At 37.3% G+C, this 24,353-nt stretch overlaps 1 protein-coding gene and 1 long non-coding RNA gene across 10 annotated transcripts in view; one reads left to right on the top strand and one right to left on the bottom strand.

Annotated features, from left to right (window-relative positions):
* The window catches only part of LOC120316330, a 66,888-nt gene extending 52,931 nt beyond the window's left edge, over positions 1-13,957 (bottom strand). For 3 of the 5 annotated variants that reach the window (XR_005558924.1, XR_005558922.1, XR_005558925.1), the window contains exon 1: positions 13,834-13,957. This is a non-coding gene — a long non-coding RNA (uncharacterized LOC120316330). Of the gene's footprint in view, positions 1-13,647; positions 13,800-13,833 lie in introns of those variants that run through there. The other 2 variants (XR_005558927.1, XR_005558923.1) reach the window with 2 other exon arrangements.
* DYNC1I2 (dynein cytoplasmic 1 intermediate chain 2) overlaps positions 13,877-24,353 on the top strand; it is a 39,268-nt gene continuing 28,791 nt past the window's right edge. For 2 of the 5 annotated variants that reach the window (XM_039361777.1, XM_039361780.1), the window contains exons 1-4: positions 13,877-14,033; positions 16,003-16,120; positions 18,409-18,523; positions 22,894-23,038. In XM_039361777.1, coding sequence (XP_039217711.1) covers positions 16,013-16,120; positions 18,409-18,523; positions 22,894-23,038 — 368 coding nt within the window. In that variant the 5' untranslated portion in view covers positions 13,877-14,033; positions 16,003-16,012. Of the gene's footprint in view, positions 14,034-14,252; positions 14,454-16,002; positions 16,121-18,408; positions 18,524-22,893; positions 23,039-24,353 lie in introns of those variants that run through there. The other 3 variants (XM_039361779.1, XM_039361782.1, XM_039361778.1) reach the window with 2 other exon arrangements.

A 24,353-nucleotide genomic window follows, 5' to 3' on the forward strand; every position in this document is an offset into this window, starting at 1 on the left:
ATGACCATTTCACGGGGGTCGCCAAACAATGCAGTCCGCCATTTTTTCCCCCTTTTCCTTAGCTGTGCTACTCCCTTTTATTCTATTGGCTTTTGAAAGCCCATAGAATAGACTCTCTTGAATAGAGTCTAATTCTATGGGCTTTCAAAAGCCAACAGGAATTGTCCAGGCTGTCTCTGCCCTGCTGAGTCCGCCAAAAGTCCCATTCTGCAAACGGTGCTGCACCAGTTGAGTAGTCCTCGACTTACGACCGGTTGAGTAGTCCTCGACTTACGACTGGTTGGGGGTCGCGGCATTAAAAAGGTTGAGAACCACTGCCCTAGGGTCTTTAAAGATAGGAACCAACACACTGAATTGCACTCAGAAGCTAGTTGGCAGCTAATGCAGTTCCTGTGACATGGAACAAGTAGGAACGCATCATATCTCTCTGTAACTATTGAGGAATACTAATTTCCTCACATACAAGACATTTAGTATAAAATCAGAAATGTCTTGCTACTCACTGCAGTGTTTCTCAACCTTGACAATTTTAAGGCATGTGGACTTCAACTCCCAGAATTCCACAGCCAGCAATGCTGGCTGTGCAATTCTGGGAGTTGAAGTCCACCTGCCTTAAAATTGTCAAGGTTGAGAAACACTGTGCTACTGCATTGCAGGCACTCAAATCACTGCATAATTTGGATAGCTTAGTTAAATGATTTTAACTGTAGACATGTCAGTATTTCTCAGAATACTTTAGATTATAGCCTATGGGCCTTAAAAGCCACACTAGTTTTTAGACGAACAAATACATAAAAGTTCATGCTTTCAATACACAGTGTCTTTTTTTAAAAAAAAAAAAATACCAGAAAAACAAATGTTAGGCTAAAGGCTGCAGGTTTTTTGCTCTCAACTTTTGATTAGTTGGGAAAGTACCGATTGAAACAAGAATAATTCACAAACTTACAGCACTTAAGAAGAGAAACTGTGATAGTAATGGTGGAATACTGCCACTAATCATTTTGTCAAAATTTGGGGAATAGAAACTATAGCTTTTGGAAATATCCTTAATGTTATTTCTTTCCCTCCTACATGCAAAAGCCAATAAAAGCATGGTAACACCATGAGAAAGTCTAAATACCATATCACCTTTGCTTAAATCTAGCCTTAATAAGCAGCGGTTCTCAACCTATGGGTCGCGACCCCATTTGGGGTCGATCGACCATTTTTCGGGGGTCGCCAAAGGCAGCGATCCGCCATTTTCTCCCCTCTGGGGGCGCCGCCGCACATGCGCGCTGCACATGGGGGCGGCACCACCCATGCGCACCGCACATGGGGGCGCCCCCATGCATGTTGCCGCGCATGGGGGCGCCGCGCATGGGGGCGCCGCGCATGGGGGCGCCGCGCATGGGGGCGCCGCACATGGGGGCGCCGCGCATGGGGGCGCCGCGCATGGGGGCGCCGCGCCGCGCATGCGCATAACGTTTGTGTGACAGGGGTCGCCGTCATACAAACGTTGAGAACCGCTGCTTAATAAGAAAAGTTATGAGTATTAGTCCATAGAATAAATAATTTAAGGACACAGCTTCTGACATTATGACATCTTCCTTTTTTTTCTTCTTAGATTATGCTTTTGCTTTGTTGAGTATTTAATTGTTGGTATAATTACTCCAGGATTTATAGAAAGCATATAGTCATAAGACAGACCTTCAGGTATTTAAAGACAACTATTATCTCTCTCTTAGTCTCCCCTTCTCCATACTAAATATGTCCATTGCTTCCAGCCAATCAATCCTTTTTTTTTCTTTCTAATCTTTCTGTCCTAACCCATAACTTTAATTGTTTTCCCTTGGACATTCTCTAATTTTCCCATCTTCTTTTTAAAATTCAGTATCTGGAATAGGACAAAATATTCTAAATGTAAAAACTTTGGTTTTTCCTATTCAAAAGTAGGACTTTGCATTGGTCACTCTATAAATTACCTTGCTGGATTTTGCCCATCATTCCCGCTTGCCATAATCATCATCAAAGTTGACACTATTCTCTAAAGTCAGAGAAAATGGATACCGTATTTTCCGGCGTATAAGATGACTTTCTAAAGCGTTGAAATCGGCGCCGAAGTCGGAGGTCATCTTATACGCCGAGTCGTCTTATACGCAGGAAATTATGGTAGTTTCCGGCATATAAGACGACTTTCTAGGCATGCAACTCAGCGCCGAAGTCCGGGGTCGTCTTATACGCCGGGTCGCCTTATATGCCGGAAAATACGGTAATCCTATTTTCTAAAGCTCAACTAACATGTTAATAAATATATTGAACAGACAAGGCCCTCTAGTACATTGCTCAACATCTCTTTGAAGCTTGACATAAAGTCATGGATGGACTCTTGTGGATACAATTGATCAACCAGTTCTGTATCCTTTACTATAGCCTAATTTGCATTTTGGCATCTTCTGTATTAGATCCTCATGAGACAGTGTTGAGTCATTGTTGAAATCATTTTGAAAGGGTACAAATGAAGATACCAATGAAATTAATTTGCCACTATTCCCTATAAGGCCACATTTTCTGTATGATCAGAAAAACAAGTTAAAATAATGAGAATAAATATATACAGAATTCTATGGACTTGATGCTGCTACCAGTTAACAAAACATTAGCACCACATCAGGAATCTGTTTTCAGCTGCTATTGATTTATTCAACAACCTTGCATCTGGGGAAAATACTTCCAAAATAGAGCCAAAATATTTTGCCATGAAACATTGATGAATACAATGTCTACAGGCTGAAATGTGCCAAGACGCCTTCCTGTTTAATTGGTGCTACAAATTTTAATTCCATTTCAATAGTTAACTGGTCTCTCGGTATCCATTATGACATTGTCACCTTCCACTGAAGCACTACTGATGATATGTTGTTTAAAACAGACATTTTAAAAGCCCATGGGATTAGTTAGGTCAGAAATTATGCACTGTGCTTCATTACCATATTACTGGAATTACATGCAGTCTAAACATTGTGTTTTTCCTCATATATATAATCACATCACGTTAAAATTTGATTCCAGGAGACTTAGCTAATTAGTTTTCATCATCTTCACCTTATGTTTATATTGCCTCATTGCTGCTGCAAGTCTCATGTCAACATTTTTCAAAAGAGTTTGTCATATGGAATTAACCCTCACTTTGCTAGTTGCCTGCAGAGAATCGTTATGTATTTGCTTCAGAGTCCAGTTTCTTTCCCCAACCTGGTGAGGGTGACCACAGCTTCCATAATTACGTTAATCAAGGTGCTTTGGAATTATGGACATTGTAATCAATGTATGTGGAGGTTATCTGGCAGGGTAGATGATTTTGAATAAAGTCATGTCCACCTATCCTAGTCTACAATGCAAGATTTATTTAATAAAAAGCACTGCCACATACACCTCCAGCAACTTTTCTGGTATGCATACAGTATGCTAAGGTAGTGAAATAAAAGGATCAATTTTCATCTATTCCAGTGTCCCTTTCTTGTCCTCACAGCTCTTACATTTGCTTGGGAGAGTTGGAAGACAGTTTGGAACATGATGGTCTATAGGTTCTCTTAATTCAACATCTTCAGTTATAATATTTTTGTGTTACTTACTCACAGCTGATGCTTGCATGCCCAAGCCCTGTTCGAAAGAAAGAAAAGAAAGAAAGGAAGAAAGGAAGGAAGGAAGGAAGGAAGGAAGGAAGGAAGGAAGGAAGGAAGGAAGAAAGAAAGAAAGAAAGAAAGAAAGAAAGAAAGAAAGAAAGAAAGAAAGAAAGAAAGAGTTAACAAACCAGGAGGCTAGAACACTACTGAATAACTGGAATATTACATTGTGCAGCAGAACAGATTTGAAAGACTGTACTTACAGGTAGTTCTTGAGTTATGACTGGTCACTTAGCAACTGTGCAAAGTTATGATGGACACCCCAAAAGTCACTTACAACCCTGGTTGATTTTTTTGACCCCCCTCTTGCTGAGCCTCCTGACCACCAACTGTGATAAATGACCAAACTTCTGTGTGCAATGGTACTTTTGATTTCTCTACATCCTCCTGCAGCCTCTCCATTTGCTCTGGAGGAGCAGGAATCCATTGTTTTTATGCTGTGTGTTGACAGAGACTATATTCAATGAGAGCAATGCTGCATCAGGCCAAAGGCATCCTGACTGATCCCCTTTTCTGTTCTCACTGTGATCGGTCAAGACCTTCTGGTAAGACCCCACAGAAGATACACATGGAAAAATCTCACCAGGTCATTTAACTCAATTCCCGAATATCTGCCTAGATGTTTCTGTTCTGTCTCTTCCTTTTTCACGGAAAGAGTATCATTTGTATGAAACTGCTGAAACAGTTCAAGGTTTATTTTGTGCTGACTAGTGAAGCCCATCCAAACACACATGTGTAGAAGAACCATTCTTAAGATCAAGCTGATAATATGATAGCATTAAAGGTAAGAGATCAACAAATGCTATTTGTTGAGATGCCGGGAAAATAATCAGAATTACTGATCTGAACTTAAAAAAAAAAAAAAACCATCCCAACTGTATTACATGTGTGTGTTATTTACAGTATATTTTCATTGTTGGTTAAATTGCTTGTCAGTTTTCTGACATAGTAATTAAGTTATGGTAGATCAGCCTTACTTTGATGAGAAGCAAATGTTCAGACTCTGATTGCTTATTTAAGCAAATTAGTTTGGATTGGAAATAAATATTGGTGCTGGCTTATACTTTAAAATATCAGTAAGGAAACATGCAAGAAAAACTGTAGTTCTTGCAATAGTACAACAAATCCTTAATGAATTTAGGAAATCTTATTGCCAAATTAAGCTTCTCTTAATGAATAGCACATCCACAATGATTTAAAGATTTAAAATCTTCTTAACAGATTTAGTGGGGTGGAACTAGGCCAGCGTCATGCAATTATTTTGTCCATCTGCCAACCAGCCATGTCAAAAATAAATGTATTTATATATTTATATTTATATGCATATATACATATATAACACTGAGCACAGGGTCCTCAGATGGCATCCAACAGAACAGTATTGCAGCCGATCGTTGAGCTAGAATATGGCAATACTTCCTGAATCCAATTTTCGCTTGTTCTAGGCTTGTTCAAGCAATGTTAAGGCCTCTGAGTTTAAAAGTCAAGGCCATTATCTCAAGGACAATGAGACATGCTATGCCATAATGTCAAATATTGCCTCTCATGCCAGAAACCATTACGCTCTTTTAGTGCGTAATGGAAACTCATGCATGCTGCTTGATTTCACTGTTGCAATGGCGTTGAAATATTTCTTCCTTTTTAAAGGTCTATTCATGTAATAGAAGTCAAAGGAAGAAACTTAGGAAGGATCTGTCCTAATGGATCAAGCAGATAAAAGTGGCATTGGGATGTTTGTACTTTCAGACCTCCAAGATTCTGTTAATGAAGCCTTACATTATAAAGTGTCTGGTTTACCTGGCAGAACTAACAATTCCAAATTGTAGCAAACCACTCTGATCCTTTTCAGATTGATATTTTTATACTGATGCCCAGTCATTTTGGAAAGAGTTTGGAAATAAAAAAAGATGGGAAGATGGGGAGCAAATTCCTTTTGAGGAAGCAATGGTATTCCAAATACCCTTTCACTAAACCATTTACAAACCATGTTTACATATTCCTACATTTACAAATAGCTGTGTTGATTGAACTACAATATGGTTCAATGGTTTGGTTTTGTTGTTTAGTCCAGTGTATTAAGACTTGATGGAGAACATGGGACCCACATATAACATAAAAGTTAGTAGACATAAACAAAGGTCCAGCGTTCCAGAAAATGCCGGAAGCCATTACTATTGCAGATAAATTGCACAAAACATAGTCCTGGCAGGGAAGAAAATAAGCTATAAGGAGCACAAACAGTGCAAGAATTAGAAACAAGCTCTTTGTTCAAACTTATGTCTAGTAAGAAATAAGTGAGAAATAACTATGTATAATAAAGGACAAGGCTGTTCTCATCTAAATCTACCACTGTGTATTCCTAACAAGGTATGCAGGAAAAGGTAATGAAATGTTTGAAAACCAACATGATAAATTGCTTGAACACCCTATGATCACTGATCAATAAACTTCAAAGCTCTCTTCAGCAGCTGGTTTTATTGCATTTAACAACAGGAAAGTTTTTCTTCTGAACAGCTATCACCTCCCACCATAATTATACTTACTAAATTATTTGATGGGGTCAATTGATTCTAATGCTACTGTTATTACCCCAATAAAAAGCAGACAGTGTTTTTATTGGTACCTGTTAGTTAATGACTCTGTATGATCCAATCTCACCAAATTTGTTACCGGAAACTATCTAATAAATAAAAAAGCAGGTCTTTTTCTAGACTCATTGCTAAGGTAAGAAAAAATTGGACAGTTTCGTTGTTTGAGTGTGTATGCGCAAATTTATGTTTATAAGTATGTCTGTCTATAGAGAGAAAGAGAGAGAGAGAGAGAGAGAGAGAGAGGAGAGAGATACATAGCTGCCCTTGTTTAACAATTACTCTTCAGCAACTGTTCAAACTTACATTGACAAGCAAAGTCAATGGGGAAGCCAGCAGGAAGGCAGAAGTCACAGTCAAGTGAGGTCCTCACTTAATGAACTTCACAGTCCTCGCTTAACGATAACAACTGTGACTGCCAGAACTGTGATAGCTAATGGCGCAGTCACATGGTTTTTCAGTTTACAACATATAACAAAAGTTTCTGGTCCACATTAGCGTTTGGGGCAGGGGTGAGAACTACCTCTAAATATGGATATGATTTATATAATTGCCCAATCTCATGGCTAAGACTCAGCAACTTGTAAGGATTAAAACAAACAAGAAAAAGCAACAATCTACATAATAAATGTTTGAGGCCACAGACATCAATATTATCACCCCAAATTAGTCCTCTGCAGGATGATGGTTACTTCACTAAAGGTTACAGACTGTAATATACCACACAAATCAAGTGCAGATTAATAGTGTTTTTTTTAACATCCCAATCTAGGACTTAAAGAATGACAAACTCCAAATCATCCAGCAACTTCTATGCCTGAAGGAAGACTGGAACCTGGGTCTTTCCACTTCCAATCCAGTATCCGAACTGCTGCACCTTACACTGCTGACTACACACACAAATATATACATACATGACACCTCTCTTTCCCTCTTTCTCTCTTTTCCATCCTCCTACACACAATAGCATAATTGATGTTATGAGGTGGAAGAAACTCTCTTAAGGAACGCTTTTGCTTTTGAATGCAGATTAAATAATGTGCACTCACCAATAGATAAAGTAAACAGAAAGAATTTTGTTCATTGTTCATTGTTCATTTGTAGAAATATTAACTACCAAATACCCTGATTCAGATACAAGAGACCCAGACAGCTGAAGGTCACTGGAGTGAATGCTATTTTACATCAGTGTAAAAATCAATGCAGCTAATGATAAAAGGCAAATTAATATCAGGAGAGCCTCACTGTTTCGGGAATAATTATGCTGAAATAATCCACATTTGGCACTAGAGAACAAGGAAGCGGAGCATTTCACTATGACCTCACATTCACCAGCTTATCCAAGAAAGCCAATTATCCCCAAATATCTCCTGCCTTATATTCCATTGAACCCGACAAAGGATCAGTTTCCTTTGAAGCCCAGCAAAGCATATTCCACACTGTCTTATGCAAAGCAATGACCTTACTGATTTAAATGCAAAATTCACCAGGACAAAGAAAGATTTCATTTCCACTGAGGCAGAAAAGTATTTGCCAGTTTCTCATAATGGCTCTGCTATAAACAACCTGGATTCTAATCAGCGTGAAGATAGAATGGCAATAAGGTTCTAGTTGAAGTGTTGTCATCTGAAACATTACCTACCCTCCCTATCCCCCCACCATAGACATCTATTTCAATAAAATCTTGACTACATTTCAGGAAGAAAGGAAATAACTTTCTACTCATTTTAATGTCAAAAATGTGATGCGTTTAGCAGTGTCTACTTTACCTGAGAACCGCGGATGTGCAATCGAAGCACAAAGGTTCCCTCATTTATGCTATTTCCAGCAAAAATGAAAAGTGCTCAATTCTCTGAACTGGAACTGGTCCATCAATTTCTCCCACCTCCTATACTTCCCATGCTATCATTACCATGGCATTCCCCTTCTGGGATGCCTTTGATTCTCTCTGTCAAAAGTAATTTGTCCCCTTAATGGAAATATATAAAATTTGTATTAGTATTATAAGTTTAAATGAAAGGTCCTCAGAACATTTTATAGATGACATTTGAAGAAAATGCCCAGTTGGAAGTTATTTTCAAATATCTTGGTTCACACTGTTACTTAGCAAAAAAAAAAAAAAGATGACTGTGGATGAGTGGAAGCCTTTTAAACATATTGTTTGTTGTTTTTAATAGTTAGTTAGTTAGCAAGAACTGCAAGAATTATGGCAGTAACAAAGGTTTACAGGAGTTTTTTTTAAAAAAAATTACAAAGATAGTGGGGTTTACAAAAAAAATTAAGTGCTTTAAGCTTAGTGAAGGCTTAACACACCTATTTTTGCCTCATGCTGATGAAATCATGGGGGAACATGCAGTGTTACTGATTTTTTTTGGCGAGGGCAATCTATTTTCCATACTTCAGCAAATGTTCATTATTGCATAAAGTATCTGCCTATATACTAATAAAACTTTTGTGTCTGTTTGATATTTTATAACTTTCATGTGGGCAAAACAAATGTTTCCCAAATGGGCTAATTTACAAAATCCTGGGATCCAGCACTCCTGAGGGAATGAAATTTGAGGATTTTTTCCTGCTTCAGTTGCTGTTCAGTGCCAATGCAACACTGTCATGCTCATGTGATCCTCCTTTTCAACATCCACTGACAGCTTCCCACAAGTCAGTGGGGAACCCAGAAGGAACTGTTTTTTCCTTGCCACCTTTCCATTTGTGGGAAGCTTGTGGGGAGAAAGTTAAGGAATAAATAGTGCTCACACCGTGTTGACTACTCACACATTTCTTCACTCAATCCCTCACTTGGCAGCAGCCACTTACCTACCTGCTGGGAAGAGGAGGGGAGGAGAGAAGGAAGGAAGGAAGGAAGGAAGGAAGGAAGGAAGGAAGGAAGGAAGGAAGGAAGGAAGGAAGGAAGGAAGGAAGGAAGGAATTTCCAACACTCACTGCCAGCTTCTCACAAGGAAACTCAATGTGGAAGCCAACAGTAGGTCAGAAGTCACTCCTGCTCCAACTGCATTTTGCCCAGCCATGGTCATTCGATTTTTCTGTTTAGGGAAGGGAATATTTTAAAATGATAACCCAGTGGATCATGGCTGTCTAGTAATAACTATAAATAATGTTCCAATCTAAATATATTTACTCAGAAATAAGGACAAGTGGTTTAAATATGACTTCCTAGTCTCTGATTTTAAGATTAGAAAGTATCTCCACTATTATGGAAGTATTTTTACAGACACATTGATTAGCAGCAGCAGCAGCAGCAGTTTTAATAATTGCAGTAATGGAAATCTAGAATCAGTTGATACCAATTACATTCTACAAAACAACATGAATAGGCAGAACTCTGGATAATAATTTAGAGGAAACAAAATGACCCATGAAAGGGGGAGGTTAATATTTGGTTTAGTAGTGTCCATTTCCTTTAAAGGAAATTAATAAAAAATATGGTGAATAAACCTTTCCTTTCCTCTACCAAAAGCTTCTCTCCATTCATTGAAATGTTGTGGATCAGCACCAGCTGAACCTCTTTTGCAGGATTCCTTGTAATAAGCATACATTTCATATCAATATTTAAATCATATTTCTTTTGTATGCACAAATATTATGGTGGGTGGTGATGGCAGACTCCACAATATCAAATATCATATTATAACCATTTATAGAAAATGATGGACAACTGTATTCTTAACATGGTAATAAAGCTACTAACACTGTCAGAAAGACTGACAATGTTTAAAAGATATTTCTACAACTGACACCAGGATTACTAGTGTTAGATTCCATCACCCCAACCAGAAGACATAAAATGCTTTTCAATATCTCACTGTCATCCTGCTTTTAAACAATATCAGCTGTCTACTAAGGCAAGAGAACAAAAGGATTGCCAACTATTTCTGGCATTGTCATCCAAGGTTTTTTTCCCTACTGCTGATACAAATTATTCTTCAGTGAAGGCCAAAACATGTAATTTCTAATTCTGGTTAATTAGGTTTAACAAAGCTACTTGTAATCAGTGGTGTCTGTAACAAATGTTGATGAGATCAAAATGACAATGAATTATGACATCATTGAATAAATATAACCCCATCATGATTTCTGATCAGTTGCATCATGTACATGATGGTGATCATTTGTCCCCTCATTTACACCTATTGATTACATCCATGGCTTGTAATCAATGTAATAAAGCTAGAACAATTCCTTTATTTCAGCATATTTAAACATTTTAACAAAATTTAAGATCAACATATTGAAGCAAATGTTCTCAAAAGCCCAAGTGATACAACAAGCTCTAATATGATTTTTTGGGGGTTGTCTTAATGTACCATGTAAACCCATTGTGGTTTGTAAGCCATTATTTATATTCAATAAACCATAACTTTTTAGTATACTCTTGTTGAAGACAGTAGCATCCTAAAAAATTTGCAAAACCGGAACTCAGCTGTTGAGACTTCTACTACTATCACAAAAGACAGGAATTAATGGGGTAAAATTGCTCTTTGGGATATTATGTAGTTTCAAGAACATTAAACATGATAGGTTTTTGCAACAAACAATCTGAAGGCATTTTAAAGACTAATAGTTTTGTTATTTCATAAGCACAAAACATATTTAGAAACATTTATTATTTATAAAATGCATAGTTGACAATGGCATGCTCTATGTTATCGATTTCACTTCCAATATTATATAGTTTATAAATATGCATATAATAAATTGCAAACATCTGGTGAATGACCATCCTATTTTGAATTATTAATGTATCGCTAATAGCTAACATTCCTGCAAATCTCAGTTTTACCCAGCATTGGCATTGTGTATGGTTTTAAGAAACTATGCAAAAAGCAGCCTTTTTTTTAAAGGGTTATTTGTGAAGAATTCACATAATACTCTTTTGCTTTGAAAGTTAAAGTACTGATGATTGAGATCCTAGTTTAAAAAACAATATAAATGTAATAAGTAACATTGATGGGCTGGTGAATACATTTGGAATGTTGGCAATATGCCATCGAGCTATAGGTAATTAAAAAAATAAAAACAAAACAATGGATAAACTGAGATGCTAACTTCTATCCATTTATCATCGCATCTGACATTACTTACAGATGGAGCTGACTGATTTTTATAAATAGATTCTTTACTTCTTTTATGTGCTATGATTGACACTTTTCTATAAAGACCTTGTTGAATACAGAAATGTTTCTTTTGGTCTGCCAAACAGCCCTCCAGAATTTCACATCCATGATTCTATTGTTTGCTCAGAGATAATGAAAATTAATGAAGAGAAGGACTAGGGGTGACATGATAGCAGTGTTCCAATATCTCAGGGGCTGCCACAAAGAAGAGGGAGTCAAGCTATTCTCCAAAGCATCTGAAGGCAGGACAAGAAGCAAGGGATGGAAACTGAACAAAGAGAGAAGCAACTTAGAACTAAGGAGACATTTCCTGATAGTTAGAACAATTAATCAGTGGAACAACCTGCCTCCAGAAGCTGTGAATGCTCCAACACTGGAAGTTTTAAAGAAGAGACTGGACAACAATTTGTCTGAAATGGTGTAGGGTTTCCTGTCTGAGCAAGGGTTGGACTAGAACAGGGGTTGGCAACCCGCAGCTCCAGAGCCGCATGTGGCTTTCATCCCTCCGCTGTGGCTCCCAGTCCTCCGCCCAGTCCTCCACCATCTAAATAAAAAAGTTCAATCAATTCCAACTTCTCACGGAAAAAAAAAAGATCTCGCATAGTTGGAATTGATTGATTGAACTTTTTTTTTAGTCCCACAAATAAAAGACATTTATGGACAGTCCAACAAACAAAAGAAGTTTGTGGGACTGCTCACAGACTTCTTTTGTTTGTAAGACTGCACACGGCGGCAGAGGAAGTGACGGAGGACCGCGTTGGAGCTGGAAAGAAGGTGCTGTGTGGGTCCAATTGGGGGCACGGGGGGTAGTGGTTCTGCCAAGCATCTTGTACGGAGCCGGGGAAACGGGCCGGGTGGGGGGGGAGTTGCCAATGCTGCTGCCATGAGGCTTGGCAGATCCCCCCAGTGGCCATGATCCCCCCAGCCAGCCGGCCAGCCAGCCACCATCGCCCGACCTACCTTTCACCTGGCCGGCCGGCTGGCACAAAGCCTCACCGCTCTTCTCCTCATTTTCCTTCCCACTTTGCTCCATCCAAGTTGAAGAAAGCGGAGGCGCAGCAGCAGGATTGCTCTCAATAAGGCGGGCGCACACAAGCAAGCAGTGCACCCAGCTCTTATTGTTTGAGAGCAATCCCACTGCTGCACCTCCACTTTCTTCAACTCGGATGGAGTCGAGGAGCCGCTGAGGAAGGACGAGCTTTGTTGCTGGGCCATGCCTGGGCTATGCCCTGCCGCTGCCTCCCAAATGCCACCTTTGCTGGGCAGGGCACTCCATGTGGGTGAGGTAGGAGGAAAAAGTGGCGGCAGCAGGGCGCTCCGCACAGGGGAGGTAGGAGAGAAAAGCGGCAGCAGGGTGCTCCGCACGGGAGGGGGGGTAAGCAGCAGCAACGATGGAGTGTTAGGGGTGAAACAGCAGGGTTTTGTGGCTCCCGGTGTTTTCTTTTCTGTGGGAAAGGGGTCCAAATGGCTCTTTCAATGTTTAAGGTTGCCCCCCCCCCGGACTAGACGACCTCCAAGGTCCCTTCCAACTCTATTATTATCATTATCATTATTATTATATTACCATGTTAGGATGAGGAGGTTCGAGATGCAGCAACTCTAGCTGATAGTGACCAAATCTTAATACCAAATGCAACTGTTTGAGCAGTCTGTAGCAGCGTCCAACACTTTATTTCAGTAGAAATAACATCCTTTGAAATCAATTGATTTTTTCTTTCTTTCATTAAATTGTGTCCAATTCTTAGAGGCTGCCTGGACTAGTCCTTGGAGTTTTCTTGGCAAGGTATTTTAGAAATAGTTTGCTCCCTGGCTCCTTCCCAGTGTTGAGAGAGAGTGGCTAGCCAAGATCACCCAGCTAGCTTCCTGCCTAAGGCAGAACTAGAATTCACCGCCTCCTGTTTTCTAACCTGATGCCTTAACTACTACACCAAACTGGCTCTCTTAGTTCAATTTCACAGACAAAGATCCTCAGGGAGAACAAAACCAAACCAAACCAGAAGCACTTATCTACATATGCTGGGAGAAATTTCAGAGAGTCCCTAGCAAAGCAAACTTTCCAATATCAGCAAGTCACATATTTCTAGCAACAAACAGAAGATAGACTCTGAATTCACACTGTCAGGCAGGCCTACGTAGACCGGTACCGCAGAAGGCTGAAGAAAGCTCCCATTGACAGCATCGACTTGCCGCATCGCATGCCGGGAACTGTAGTTCTCTTTCCGGTTCGAGCCATAACATCAAAGACATTCTTTTTAAAAAAAATCTAACCTTAATTCCTCCTGTCGCTTCTTTGGCAGAACATGTTTTTTAAAAAAATTAACAACTTCTAGGCCACCTGTGAAATCTAAAACGTTATCCACAAGGCCCGAAACAAATACGAATTTCTCCCTGCCTTTCTCGTTTGCGCATGCGCTTCGATCATGTATAACTATGCGACCCAGAGCAATGACCGACCTCCTGTTCCGTCGGCACGGGTTATTTCCGCGCATGCGTGCTCCTCCGGAGGATGCTGAGCTGTCTCTCCTGTAGGACCTACGGCGGCTTTCCCCTTATTTGAAACTCCAGCGGCGCTTCCCCGTCCCTTCCCGCTTTTGTGAAGGAGCGCCTCGAAACAAGGCGGCAGCGGTCTGAACAGAGGAGGGCTTCAGTGACAGGTTAGCCTTGGCGGGGTGAGCCATGCCGGCTCCCTAAAATCAGTGCCTCACCGGCCTAGGGCGGCTTCTAGCTGTCCCTCATCGCCCAAGTAGCTCCGGCGGGGCGGAGCCCTAGAGGGTGAGGAGGGCGCGAGCCACGGCCGTTGGGAGGGGGGGGGAGGGGGGCGGACGCTTTTTGCGGGCAACGCCCGGCAGCCGTCCCTCTGTTTATGTCGACCCGGGTGTCTTTGGGGCGATTCCTCCAGCCGTCTTCGTGGTTTTCTCCGAAGAGGCTGCTGGGTGAGGCCTCCTATCGCGCCTCCTTCGTGGAATTCTGCTCTCGGCTTCCTTCGGCTCCTCTCACACACGACAGAAACCCGCCAAGTTCCTATTTCCGCAGGGGTTCTTCTCTGCTGTAAAAAACTACAATCGAAAGAAAACGTATGTCGACGCCTTAGTCGAGGAGCGAAAGAACCCCACCCACCCCCGTCCGAGTTCTCCCTTATACACATCTTGATCCAGAACTAGTCTAGAGAAAAGAAGGATCAGAGGTGACATGATAGCAGTATTCCAGTATTTGAGGTGTTGCCACAAAGAGGAAGGGGTCAACGTATTTACCAAAGCCCCTGAAGGCAGGACAAGAAATAATGGATGGAAACTAATCAAGGAGAGAAGCAACCTGGAACTAAGGAGAAACTTCCTAACAGTGAAGACAATTAACCAGTGGAACAGCTTGCCATCAGAAGTTGTAGGTGCTCCATCACTGGAGGCTTTTAAAAAAAGACTAGGGTCTCCTGCTTGAGCAGAGGGTTGGACTAGAAGACTTCCAAGATCCCTTCCAGCTCTATTCTGATTGATTGAAACTAGAAATCAGACAGCCCCAGATGCCAAATGTATTCTGTAATTCACAGCCACAATATGATGGAACCCTGAATTAACAGCATGTCAATAGTTAATGTATTATTAGGGTCTGAATGTTTGCCCCATTACAGAATGAAAGTGCTGTCTACCTAGTTAGTTGTTACTGCTAGCCCCTATCCTGTCTCTGTTGGCTCTAGGCCCTACAGTCACCTGCTGTCCTCTGAGAATATGGACAAAGACTAGCGGACTTTATACACCTTGAGACTGTCCTTCAACAGTGTTAGAATAAAGGGGGGGGGAACCACAGCCTTTCACAGCAATAATGCCAAGATGAACTAAGTCTGCCTGGATCAATATACAATAACTTAAGGTGGCCAGTGGGATAGATAATATGCATGCTTGTGCTGGTGCTGTGGAAAGATGAAAGGAGGGAAAAGACAAATCTATCTCCTTTGAGTTTTGTATTGATTGAATCATAGTTTGTTTATTCAAATGTGTGTGTGTGTGTGTGTGTGTCCTGGTATTTCTTAATTATCCTGGTATTAAAATAAAACAAGATTTTTTTTCTGTTTTCATATATATATAGTTTTTGTCACCATAAATGCATTTCAAAATCTGGAGAAGCACAAAATGTGAAGGAAACTGTCCACTTTGAGTTCTAGGAAGGATGATTTATTAAGTCAATTTGCTTAAAAATGTTGACCAAAAGACGTTTTCTAATATATTTGCCTAATAGTAAGGGCTTCTTTACAATATGTATTAAAGGGAAAAGATAAATTTATGACAGACTGAATAGACTGAATTTATATATAAAAGTCAAGCTGGCATTTCAGGAACACTATTATAAATAACTCTTTGATGGAAGTGGAATATTCCCTATTCATATGCCACTAATTTTGTCATCCAGCTTCTCTGTTTCTAATTTTTATGTAGCTTCTCTGCATTTTTATTAAATTCATCTAGAGATAAATATGTTTACAGTTTGGTGCTAGAATTTTGTTCCAAATTTCAAATAATTTCATACATTATTGTCAAGGAGCCTTATTTTGTATTAAGCCTCTTTTATTTTAACTAATAGATATACATACAGAAAAATGTTTAATTTTGTATTTGATTCATGTATTGACAGGATTCTAACTATGTCTGATAAAAGTGAACTGAAGGCAGAGTTAGAACGTAAGAAACAACGCTTGGCTCAAATAAGGGAGGAGAAAAAAAGAAAAGAAGAAGAAAGAAAGAAAAAAGAAGTAAGAATTCTTTTTTCCAATTACACCTACCAGATAATTTGCTTACATGCTAAAACTGCCTAGTAATTTTTGTTAATAATAGCATCTGTCAAATTTTGAATGCAGTTAGCAATCTTAATGTTTCAGAAACATCAGATAAATATCAATAATTTCATAGAATCATTTTTCTCCCCAGACTTTACCTAGTATTGTTTTATCTGTATCACTATATTACTACTAGTAATTAAAATAGTTCTGATTAAATATATCAACCAAGGCTTCATGCTCATTTATGTTTAGAAGGTATCTACTTTTGTTTCACACTTGAGTTCCTGGGTGCATATCATTTGATACCAGTATTTTTTTCATTCTTAACTTGTTAAGAAGGGTCAAAACTACTTCTGTGCTCTCTGTTGTTTGATTCAGTACTTAAGATTCTCCTCTTGGAAAAAAAGGAATCTTCTCTATTAAAAACAAATGCAAAGAGTTCTGCAAACTTCTTTAAACTTTTAAACCTGTTATTGTCTGCTTTTCAGTCACATTTTTAGCCAAAATTCTGAGGTATTTTATTATTGGCTATATTAGTATGCTTAGCAATAAACTCAGAAGGGGGGTTTTTCATCTTTTATCTGTTTGCATTTCTTGCTAAAATTTTCTTTTTTATTTCTGTTTGGCCAGTATTGAAGGAAATCTTATCAATTTTTCATTTCTACAAAAATCCTTATCTTACAATAGCTCCAATTAGTGACACTTCCAAAGTGATGTCATTGTGCATCTTAGTGATGCATAGTTCCTGACCAGCAGTATTCTTCCAAGATGAGCCACTCTGACTGCTGTATTGAGTAATTTTTAAGGATCCTAGAGATATATGAATGTCTTTACTTTTTCATCCAACTCTTTTTTTTATTTTTGCATTTTAACAAATGTTAGAACTTCTTGGAAGTTAACACTATTTTTCTATTTGGTATACTAATATGTGATGTTAGTATATAGCTGATAAAGTCAGCTAAAGCATACAAGAACCTATATCACAATAACTTGGAGATGATCTTTATGAATAGTGATAACGGATGAAATGTTTATGAACAAGTTTAAATTCAGATTGTTTGAAAACAGCATGTTAAGAATTATTGATATTAAATTCATATGAAAACTCTTAACTGAGAAGCAGGATAATAAAATTTGCTATGTCAGAGCAAAAGAAAATAAATATTTCTAGAGTATGGAGAAATTAATTTGTTACTAAATCTTGTTCCATAGTAAAATTATCTTCTTTGTTTTTACAAAATTATTTTAAAAATCCATGAGAACTTACTAGAAATAATTGTTCTACTTATAATCAGTGAACTACATAAAGGTAGTATGAAACAGTTTTTTAATAACTATGTTTGATGGCCTGAAATATATTTTTCTTCAGCCATGTATGTTACAAGTACAAATACTAATTTATAGTATATTAGTAAATTATTGATTGCAGGTCTACCTTAGTTCTTATTACTGCTATAGAAACCTGGAAGCTGAGCTCTATTTTTCTGCATTGATTTTTAGGAATAAAGTGTTGAAAGTTTTTGTCTTGGCTTATAATTATAGAGCAGGGGTCTTCAAACTTGGCCCTTTTATGACTTGTGGACTTCAACTCTCAGAATTCCTCCACCAGTGTGCCTGGCTGAGGAATTCTGGGAGTTGAAGTCCACAAGTCTTAAAAGGGCCAGGTTTGAAGACCCCTGTTATAGAGTATAGTTTTATACCCACTTACCTCAGTATAGCTACTAAGGATGTGCAGTGTTTCAGATTCAGTTTGGAATAGATATTTTGGAACATGTAGTACCTATGTGAGTCATTAAAACAGCCATATCTTGTTTCCATTCTATGGAATATCTGTTTTAATGAATCACATGAAAGTGGCTGCTTCTTTGCAGATAGGTGCTACATTTGCATTTCTGTTTGTTCAAAAACAATGCACAACCTGAATTTTACGTTTTGTCTATCCAAAAATGACTAGAACTAATATAGTCCTTTCTCCCTTTCCACCCCCCCTCTATTCCCGTTTTTAAAAATACTTTCTACTATGGATTTTAACAATACTAAATCATAATGCAGACTAATATAAAAAATAGAAAAGAAATATAAAGTGTAAAAGAAAAGAACTTGTCTTTCTCATAGTAGGATTATTGCTAAAATAACTTGTTATCCAAGGTAAGACTTTCAATAAAATATTACAGATTTATTATCACCAAATATTTTTGTTTCAAAACAATTTTCTTATATAGTAAAGATGTGAAATGACATAATTCATTTTAATAAAATAGACTGATCAGAAGAAAGATGCCCTTCCTGTACAAGATGAGTCTGACCTTGAAAAAAAGAGACGGGAAGCAGAAGCTTTGCTTCAGAGCATGGGTTTAACACCGGATACTCCCATGGGTAAGAAGTATGCAGAACAAAATGTCATGGAAATGTCCTTCATCCAACTGAATATGGCATCAATGTTAGCATGAAACTTGAGTTACTTACTCATGCATGTACCTGATATGTGTTCATTATCACTACAGTTAACTTAGAAAATGTCTCAGAACATTGTTCTGTCTGATTTAGAATATTTTATTAGAATATTACTGATTTCTAATTCTTCATCTCTTTATATTTCATCAGCTAAAACTTTTAAGACTAGTCCATTAAAATATAAAATCAGTGCAGCAAAAGGATTGGCAGACTAGACCTTCCAGATGTTTTTTACTACATCTGGATGGCTTAAGATTGCTACTCCTAATTTAAATGTTGCTAAATAAATGTTTTCATTCTTCTTTTTCTAAGTAATTGATTGAATGAAGAATGGCCCTATCAGTTCATAGAGTAGAAATATGACCGGCAGAGGTTCTTACTAGAATTTGGGAGGAACCTTATTTTAACTAAGTCCACTTCAGAGTTCAGAAAAACTTTTGAAGAGATTGTATCAGAAAGGAGGAAGTGACATAAATTAACTCTTATATAATTTCCTCCAGTGGAGGCATCCCATGACTCCAATCCTGCTGATAGGAGTTCTCTAGTGAAACTGACATTTCTATTTGAATTTTTTTTTAAAAAAAGTTTATTTTAAAACTCTTATAAGCCTATGCTTCCAAAACATCTCTAATATTTTCTTTTTTAATTTCTAAAAATATTAACTATTTTAAATAAAATCTTTAACTATTGAAGATAGTTACTACCTATTGGCACAAGGAGTTAGAATTATGCCACAAGAGGGCATTGTAACATTGCAGGAAACCTTATTCATTCATTCATTCATCATTCAATTTTTATAGCCACCAATCTCAGACAAGCGACTACTGCTTGTTTTTGTTCAAGTCGTTTGAATGGCCAATTTCTGAATGAATAAAGTAGTTTAATTTTGGTGCAAAATTATTTATTTCTTTTAAAATGAGTTTTAAAATGATTGAAGGATATATTTTGAAACAGCTATCTAGAATGATAGCTTTAAAACTCCATTATTTTAGCATTAGAAGCATTTGGGAACTCTTTTAATCATAGGTTTTAAAAATACAAATTTTGTTTACTTTAAAAATTATTTGTTATCTGGCAAAATAGTCAAAGGTAAATTGACTATAGATTCAAATTTAAATGTTATTTGGAAATGACATTTTTATATTTTAGATTAGAAACATGGTGAATTTCACTGCAAAAGGTAACATTCCTGGTCCATATGAAATAATAAGTGTCCTTTTGTAATTCTTTTTGTTCATGCATACATATAATATGTTACCTACCCCTAGAATTTCTGAACTCTGAGGCTTATTTTCAAATGTGTTAACGTATTGTAATTCAAAGGAAGATCTCAGCCTTCATTAGAGCACCAGAAACTACTATGCTTAATTTTTTTTTAATCATAATTAACTGCCTCATTTTCTGCATCTTTATTTGTAAGTAAACATTGGTTTGTTTGGCAATTCTTATTGCTTAGTAAGTTCTGCAAGGGCAAATATTTTTGGGTCCCTTATATGAAATATTGTCATTACTTTCAGTATTATTTTAGTTAGGTAGTTTATGTGCAAGAGCACCATTACACTATTAACCACATATGGTTCCCATCTGTTCACAAGGGTTCTCATTATCCTTAATATCAGGAAATAGAAAACGCTGAAGTAAATAACTGCAGTTCTGCCTATAGAGGCCTCTTATGGATCTTGGAACAAGAATCATAACTCCATAATAGGCAATTTCATAACAAAATGGGATATTTAAAGTTTAAAAGTTTAGTTTATAGATCCTATATTCATTTAAACTAATGTATTACTATTAACTGTTTAATTTAATAAACAATAATTAGTTTTATTAATTAAACCTTAAGTGCTAATTCAGCAAGAACTTTCATTTTGTGTTGTTAATACATATTTTAAATATGTTTTGAAATTCTAAAAGGAACTATTATGGAAATAAGATAACAGCTTGCCTCCAGAAATCGTGGGCACTCCATCACTGGAGATTTTTAAGAAGAGGCTAGACAGTCACTTGTCTGAGATAGCATAGGTTCTCCTGCTAGAGCAGGGGGCTGGACTAGAAGACTCCAGGGTCCCTTCCAGCTCTATTCTATTCTATTCTATTCTATTCTATTCTATTCTATTCTATTCTATTCTATTCTATTTCCACAGTTACATTTTTTAATATTTCTTATGCTTAAGTAAGGACTCCCTGCAAATGTGAAATTTCCATTCAAGGTGCCATGAGCAATAGAAAAGCTTTTGAAACTGAAAAAAATCACATTATTAAGTATTTTAAGCATTTCAATCTAAAAATATTTCATGAAAATTACTGGGAATGGAAGAGCTTAGTTTGCCATGAGATTGTTCCTACTAATATAAAATAGCCAGTAGATGGCAGCAGTGACTAGTTAAAATATTTATTTTATTTATAATTTAGAGTTATAAGGCCTCTAACTTGACAATGACACTCAGTATTGTTCAGATTAAAAACATAAAAAACAACAAAAATAAACAGTATATATAAGAGAAAAACAAACATGCCCTAATCAAAATAGATATTGCACAACAAACAGTGACATACAGTACTTCAGCCTTGGGGAAAAAATACAGCTTTTCAAAAATCATTTAAAGGCTTGCAGGGTCAGGATCATCCAAACCTCTATTCCAAAGAGCAGGAGTCATAACAGAGAAGGTTCCCAGGTTCCATCAGATAATTGATGCAGTTTATGTCACAGAGGAAGTATATGGACAAATTAGGATATAGCCATAATTGCTTGTACTACTGCATTTTGGGCCAGTTGCAACTTCTAAGTTATCTTCAAAGGCAGTCAAGTAGAGCAAAGTGTAATAATTCACATATGATATGACCAAGATGTAGTTCCCGTGAGAAGGGATCCTTTATCCAAGAAAGGTTGCAATTGACATATGAGTTGAATTTGAGTGAAGGCTATCCTGGCCATAGATGTCATCTACTCTTTAAGCAGGATGTGTAAGTCCAAGAGGATGCCCAATTATGTGTCAGTTCTGCATTGGGAAGTACCACCAATTTAGAACCAAAGATGGAAAGTTTCTAGCACCAGAAAGAGTATGCATTCATAGCCTCTCAGGCTTGTCAGGGTTGAATAGCCTGACTACCCTACCCTCACTCCTACTCCAGTTTTAAACAGGGACTCTTGACTTTAAGTCAACTGTCTCTCTTTAAAGTAATCAAATAGTTGAATTAGTATCTAATATTGGTTGTGAGGCGGTTTTTTTCAAATTAACATTTAAGGTACAGTAGTGAAAGAAATAATGTATGCAAGTTTTGCTAAGCATTTATCAATTCAGTTCTATAGTAAATTTAAGCTGTTTAGATATATTTCACCTTCCAACAGTGCTTATATTTTAATTATCTGAGAATATTGAGCAATGCTGCATAGTGCAAAAGGGAATAGGAATTGCCTCTCTCCCATTTTCCTTTATTGAAGCATACTGTATGACTTTGTAAAAGGACACCATAGATCAAATCCAATATATTTAACCTCAATAATAGTGAAAATATATTTAATATAGGAATGATTTTCTGTTTTCACTAAAATCAAAACAGTATAAAAACATGCAATCCTATTCTCTTCAGTAATGAAAAAAAATCATTAAACCTTAACCACTGACAGTTACTCTTTCAGATTTTTTTTATAAAAATTAAATGTTAGAACTAGAAAATATAGAATGTGCTGAAAATAATTATTTTCAATACATAATAGCACATTTTACAACTCCTTATCTGCAAAAGGCCCTAGGATTCAGCGTCAGCCTCTTCTAAAACAAGTTGTAGAGAGGTAATTTTCTTGGAGCAGTGCAGAATTACCTTGTAAGAGAGAAGGAAACATAAAAATTTAACCAAAAAAATAATAACCTTGTCTGCTATTCTATTGTTCTTCTGTAGCAGTTTTTCAAGATAATGTCTGGAAAGGAAAATCATCTTGTTTCTTTCTTTCCTGATTCTAATAAAACCCTTCCTCAAAACTTATGGGAATTCTACACAATACATTGCATTTTTAATTACTTAATTTCTAAGAAACGGTTGTTGCCATATTAACTGCCATTATATTAATTGAATCTATATTTTCCTTGCATTTTAAGTAAATTACATCTTTTTAATATTATCCCAAAATGCATTTAAATGGCAAATACTGCATGAATGTCCAGCATGATATGTTAACATTGTCTTTTCCCCTTTTTTCTATTGTTCATTTTCATCCATTTTATTTCGTTTTGTTTTGTTTACCATCACTTTTTTAATGCTTCCATGTTAAATTAATTTGGAAACATCCTAAGCTGTGCAACCTCTACGACTAGTAACAGCGGATACCTGTCTGTTTCACTATTTAGTCCCTCCTCCTATGTCTCCATCTTCGAAATCTGTGAGCACACCAAGTGAGGCTGGAAGCCAAGATTCTGGTGATGGTGCTGTTGGTTCAAGGTATGTTCTCTCAGAATAATTGTATTATGAAGTATAAAACATTTTGTTAGGGTATTTTTCAATAACATAATACACATATCAAAAGATATAGCCCATTCTTAGTATGTCACAAGACATGATCCAGTGGCTTTCTCCTCCCTCTATTCAGCGGAATTTGATTGCTGTCTGAAAGTGGAGGCCAGTGCCTTTCAGCTTCTTTTACATTAAGGACTCTTGCCAAAATATGTTTTGAACTGTACTAAATTCTCAGCTAAAAATGTAATTTTCTAAAGGAGGTTCCTATGATTTCGAATTCCTCTACTGATATTTTCCTAATGTTGCATCTTGGAGGAGCGCTCATTTGAATAAAATAAAACTTGAATAATTTAAATAATTAATTTAAGTTCTTTCATTTCTACAGGCGACATAATCAGATATTTATTATCAAATATTATTTTTTTAATGCTGTGGTATGTCAAAACACTCTAGTGCTTGGTTTTACTTCATGAAAAAGCTAGTAAGTCTGATAGTTGACCAAATTGTGATTGGCATGGGGTGAGATGGGAAAAGAGATAGAAGCCTTGGTAGCTTACTAAATAGATTTGATAATGACACTATGTTTTCTTCTGTGGCCTTCCACTGCTTTGTATTTATGGATTGTGGTGATATCTAATTGGGTGTTCTCCTCCTGTTCGTTGTTCTTTGTCTTTTTGAATTGTGCCATCAAATTTTTAGGGCTATTTTAATGTCCCAGGTTTCTACATGTCTACCACTGTATTAGTGTTTCTTTCTTTTGAGTACCTGTTCCAGAGGCTTAAAAGATCCCTTAGAGCAAATTTTGCAAGAAGTAACAAGGGAGTATTAGTATAGATTGTTATGTTCCATAGTCTATAGGTTGAAACATAAGGATTATTACTTGGTTTTTTAAATCTCTGCTTTACTATTAAGAAATAGCTTATAGTAATCTCTAGATTTATTTAACCACAGCCAGTCTAACATAATCGTGTGGTCAGGTTAATAATGTATATGGCTTGGGATGGAAAACATTCATAGAGTAGGAGTTAATTACGCCTTTAAGCTACAAATTTCACTTGTACCTATAAGATTTGTATGAATAGAAGACAAGAGTATGCTGCAGGCAGACGCTATGGAGTGTGGGGGTGCTACAGAAGGTTGTTGCAGGCAGGCAGTTTGGAGGGCAGGTGAAAAAGCAGCAGGAACAATTTACGACCTCCTGCTGACTTCTACCTTGACTTTGCTTGTGGGTAAGTCAGGGAACGTTGCAAATCACATGACCACAGTTTGCTGTGATTTGTAATAATAAGCTGGGCACCAG

Source organism: Crotalus tigris, unplaced genomic scaffold (assembly GCF_016545835.1).
Source record: "Crotalus tigris isolate CLP2741 ecotype Arizona unplaced genomic scaffold, ASM1654583v1 scf7180000019363.1367679, whole genome shotgun sequence".
Classification (NCBI taxonomy): Eukaryota; Metazoa; Chordata; class Lepidosauria; order Squamata; family Viperidae; genus Crotalus; species Crotalus tigris.